Source organism: Pterocles gutturalis, unplaced genomic scaffold, assembly GCF_000699245.1.
Source record: "Pterocles gutturalis isolate BGI_N339 unplaced genomic scaffold, ASM69924v1 scaffold12423, whole genome shotgun sequence".
NCBI classification, from domain to species: Eukaryota; Metazoa; Chordata; class Aves; order Pterocliformes; family Pteroclidae; genus Pterocles; species Pterocles gutturalis.
The window spans coordinates 1-3,670 of NW_010118179.1; the positions used below are offsets into that span (position 1 = coordinate 1).

The following is a 3,670-nucleotide window of genomic DNA, read 5'->3' on the forward strand; positions in this document are numbered from 1 at the left end:
TCCAACCCAAACCATTCAGTGATTCTCTGATTCTGTGATTTGTTTTGTTAAACGTTAATTGTCTAAAAACGACACATCTAAGCTAGCCTGTTCCCAGCCCCTCCAGTTCCCTATTTTGGGCACCTTTTAATTAATCCAATGTTTAAGTTCCCTTCCATCCCTAACCATTCTATGAATTCCCCAGAAATGCCTGTTTCTCCTTGATAATGATAAGGGGAGTTCATTGTGGCTACACATACCTAAAAGTCGATTGTTTGAATTCAGTGAGGTTCAGCTCCCTTCTGCTGAGCAGACCAGTTAATAAAATGCAACTGGTTTTAGGGGGATTGGAAGGACCTTTTGCTGTCAGCTTAGAAAAGCCAAACTTGCTTTACAAAAATATGTGTAACTAACGACTTGCAGTAACGTCTGGTGGTGAGCTGCAACATCTCATGGGTCTGGGGCATTTCTGGTAAAATAGTTAACAAAGATGTCCTTGTTTCTCCTTGAGTGGGAGTACTCCGGTGGGACGACTGGGAATGGCTCTTGGCTGGCTTTGGGCAGCACGGATGGAGGAAGCAGTTCTGAACTTCACACTCAGCAGCTTATTTACCCAGTAACATGGACTAAAAGCCTTTCTCTGCAAGGAAAATACAAAGCCAGAGAAGAAAACTCAGACGTTGCCAACTCTGAGAACTTGTTCCGCAGTTTGGTCTCCTGTTTATGCTGTTTTGTTTGGATCTTGTTCTAGCTTCTCGTGTGTTTTTTAACAGCGTTTTTTTCCTCCAGTGAAACCACTCCTTACGTTTGGGTCAAGTGAGGCTTTCATGAATGAGTTTGTTTTTCTTTCTGGCCTCAGGGGCAAATGTAAATGCTGCTAAACTTCACGAGACAGCCCTCCACCACGCAGCCAAAGTGAAAAACGTCGATCTGGTGGAGATGCTGATTGAATTTGGAGGAAATATTTACGCGAGGGACAACCGAGGAAAGAAGCCATCGGATTACACCTGGAGCAGCAGTCCCACAGCAAAGTGCTTCGAGTTCTATGAAAGTAAGTGAGATATGATCCCCTACCCCAGGAATTCAGTGCCTGCCAACTCCGTTGCACCAGATCATGATTCTTGGTCCGCTTTGATTTGTAGCTCCCTGATCATCTTCCTGGGAAGGTGTAGAGTTCTTGGTGACAAAAATGTACGGCAGCTAGCCATCGCTCTACTTAATTGTGGTTGAATGACAGTGGTAAGATGGTCCAAATCATGCCCTCACTGAATTCAGGTCCTTCTCATGTGTCAACACGAGCGTTTGTGCTTTAATGCATTAAGTCAGATCAAGGAAATTGCCCAGTTGAAAACCCATTTTATTTGGGGCAGGGAACGTGTTAAACTTTATCTGCGCTGGCTGTCTGATTTTGGAGGAGACATTTGACTGAGGTTTGAGGATGGCTTTGAATCAATTTTTGTCTTTGTTACCCTTAGTGGACCTCAGAGGTGTAGTTTACAGACCCTTCTGAGCATTTGCAGACCAGTGCTCAACACCATTGCGTTAGATGATCCTGAAACTCAGAGAATCATAGGACGGTTTGGGTTGGAAGCGACCTTTGAAGATCATCTATTCCACACACCACCTCCATGAGCATGGACATATCTTACTTGATCAGGTTGCTCAAAATCCCATCCAGCCTGGCCTTGAACCCCTCCAGGGATGGGGCATCCACAGCTTCTCTGGGCACCCTGGGCCACTGCCTCACCCCCTGCACAGGAAAACATTTCTTCCCAAGATCTCATCTCAGTCTCCCCGGTTTCAGCTTCAAACCGTTCCCCCTCGTCCTGTCCCTGCACCCCCTGATCCAGAGCCCCCCCATCTCTCCTGTAGCCCCCTTTAAGTACTGCAAGGCTGCAATAAGGTCTCCCTGGAGTAGAGTTTAGAGAGGAGGATGTTTAGAGTGCTGCCAGGACAGTCAAGGACTTTCCAGCTTCTCTGCTGTCCCCGTGTCTGCAGGGGCAGGAGGAGCTGGGAGGGAGCACAGCCCCAGTGACCAGCCCAGGATTCGACCTTTGTTTTAGGATCGAGGCCCAAACTGGCCGATGGTCTGTTCCATGTCATGCACGGCATGGCCAGGATAGAGGTGAGGATCTGTCTGGAAATTCCCTCTCTCTCTGGGTCACCCTTCTCTTGGGGTTGTCTCTCTCTTTGTTGTGGCTCTCAGTCTCTTGGACACTTGGTCTCTTATCTCTTCTCTGGGATTGTGGTTTTGGGACTCCCCGCGATCATTAGCTGGGAACAGGCTGAGCTTAGTCATTGGGTGGTGAGCAGTTTCACTGTGTATTACTCATTTGTACATCTGTATATATTATTATTAAGATTATTATTGTTATTATTACTATTTTCAATTTTATTGTAGTTTAGTTATTAAATTGTTCTTATCTCAACCCACGAGTCTGTTTTCCCTTTACCCCTTTAATTCTCTCCCCCATCCCTGGGGAATGGGGGAGGGCAAGTGAGTGGCTGTGCCAGCCAGGATCAAACCACAACAGTCTTGGGTCGCACTGGTGGATCACAGCAGATGATCCATCAACCTTTGGGGGATGCAGGGAAGGAAGGAAGCCAGGAGAAAGTGCACTGAAGCTGTGCTCACTATTTCTGGTGGGACTTGCATTGGATGGAGCCTTCCCTGGGGCTGGGTGCTGTGGGAGGTCAAGCGCTCGGAAGCAGAGCCAGGCGATCGCGGCTGGAGCAATGCCAGGCATCACCCTCCTGCGAGTTCTGTGCTCTGCGGGAAGATCAGCCATCCCTCTCCTAACTTTGGATCCTCTTTTCTCCTTTTAGAAACGCCTCTGAGTTTGTCACAGCTCTGCAGAGTGACGGTGAGGAAAGCCGCCGGGCAGCGAGCGCTGGAGAAGATTGCCAAGCTAAATATTCCCCCGCGATTAATCCAGTACCTGTCCTACAACTGACAGGGGCGAAGGTGGCCGGGAAGGACGATACCGGGAAGGACGATATCTTTAGATCCCACAGGATGAAGGATCTTGTCTCTTTCTCTTCTACCTCCCCCCCCAAGAAACTACTCTTAATTTAAGCAAACTGGTGTAAATAGTATTTATGAAGCAGCACTTCCCCGTCTCCGTGGGCAAATACAGGCTCAGGTAATGTGCAGCACTGGCTTGAAGTTGGAACCTCTCCTGGGGTGATCTGTTAGACTGTTGCCGCTCTTTGAGCAGGATTAATCTTGCTTAATTGTCTCTAGCCTAAAGGCATCTCCGTAGGATCTAGCCAGGCTCCCTTTGCAGTCAGCGCAGAGAAATAGATACTTCTGGAGCGTGATTCATCTGTCCTGATTTAGATGCCCGTGCTGGGGTGATACTGTAAGCCTCGGGAGCACCTGTTTCTGCTAACTGCAAAGGGATTTCGAGGCGATACCCTCGGATTTGGATGTCTGTGTGTCTGCAGCGAGAGCGCTGGATCCCAGCTCTGTGTTAATAACTCGAGTGACGACCGCCTAACGCCAAGGGACAAGGCTCGAGAGACCCGCGTGCTCTTGCTGGAGGCGGATTAAATCCCCAGCAAGCTCAGGACTAATTAGAGGCACTGCAACCGGTTACTGACTTCCCATGAACATCAGCGGGCTTTGGCTCGACACCAGCAGCGAGGACAACCCGCTGCCGGATCCGGGCTGACTGTGCCCACGCTCCTT

General features: G+C 48.9%; 1 protein-coding gene across 1 annotated transcript; it reads left to right on the forward strand.

Annotated features, from left to right (window-relative positions):
* The first annotated feature begins 810 nt into the window (after positions 1 to 810).
* LOC104463682 (ankyrin repeat and SOCS box protein 13-like) lies at positions 811 to 2,959 on the forward strand. The gene is made up of 2 exons (XM_010076108.1): positions 811 to 1,030; positions 2,806 to 2,959. The coding sequence occupies exons 1-2, from the start codon at positions 811 to 813 to the stop codon at positions 2,931 to 2,933; spliced, it is 348 nt and encodes a 115-aa protein (XP_010074410.1). The 3' UTR covers positions 2,934 to 2,959.
* The last annotated feature ends 711 nt before the right edge of the window (positions 2,960 to 3,670 follow it).

What these genes read in the sequence shown, in the direction of transcription:
- LOC104463682 (XM_010076108.1), top strand. Translation starts at nt 811, where the DNA reads ATGAGTTTGTTTTTCTTTCTGGCCTCAGGGGCAAATGTAAATGCTGCT. An exon ending in GTGCTTCGAGTTCTATGAAA is followed by an intron (nt 1,031 to 2,805) that starts GTAAGTGAGATA and finishes TTCTCCTTTTAG; the next exon opens with AAACGCCTCTGAGTTTGTCA.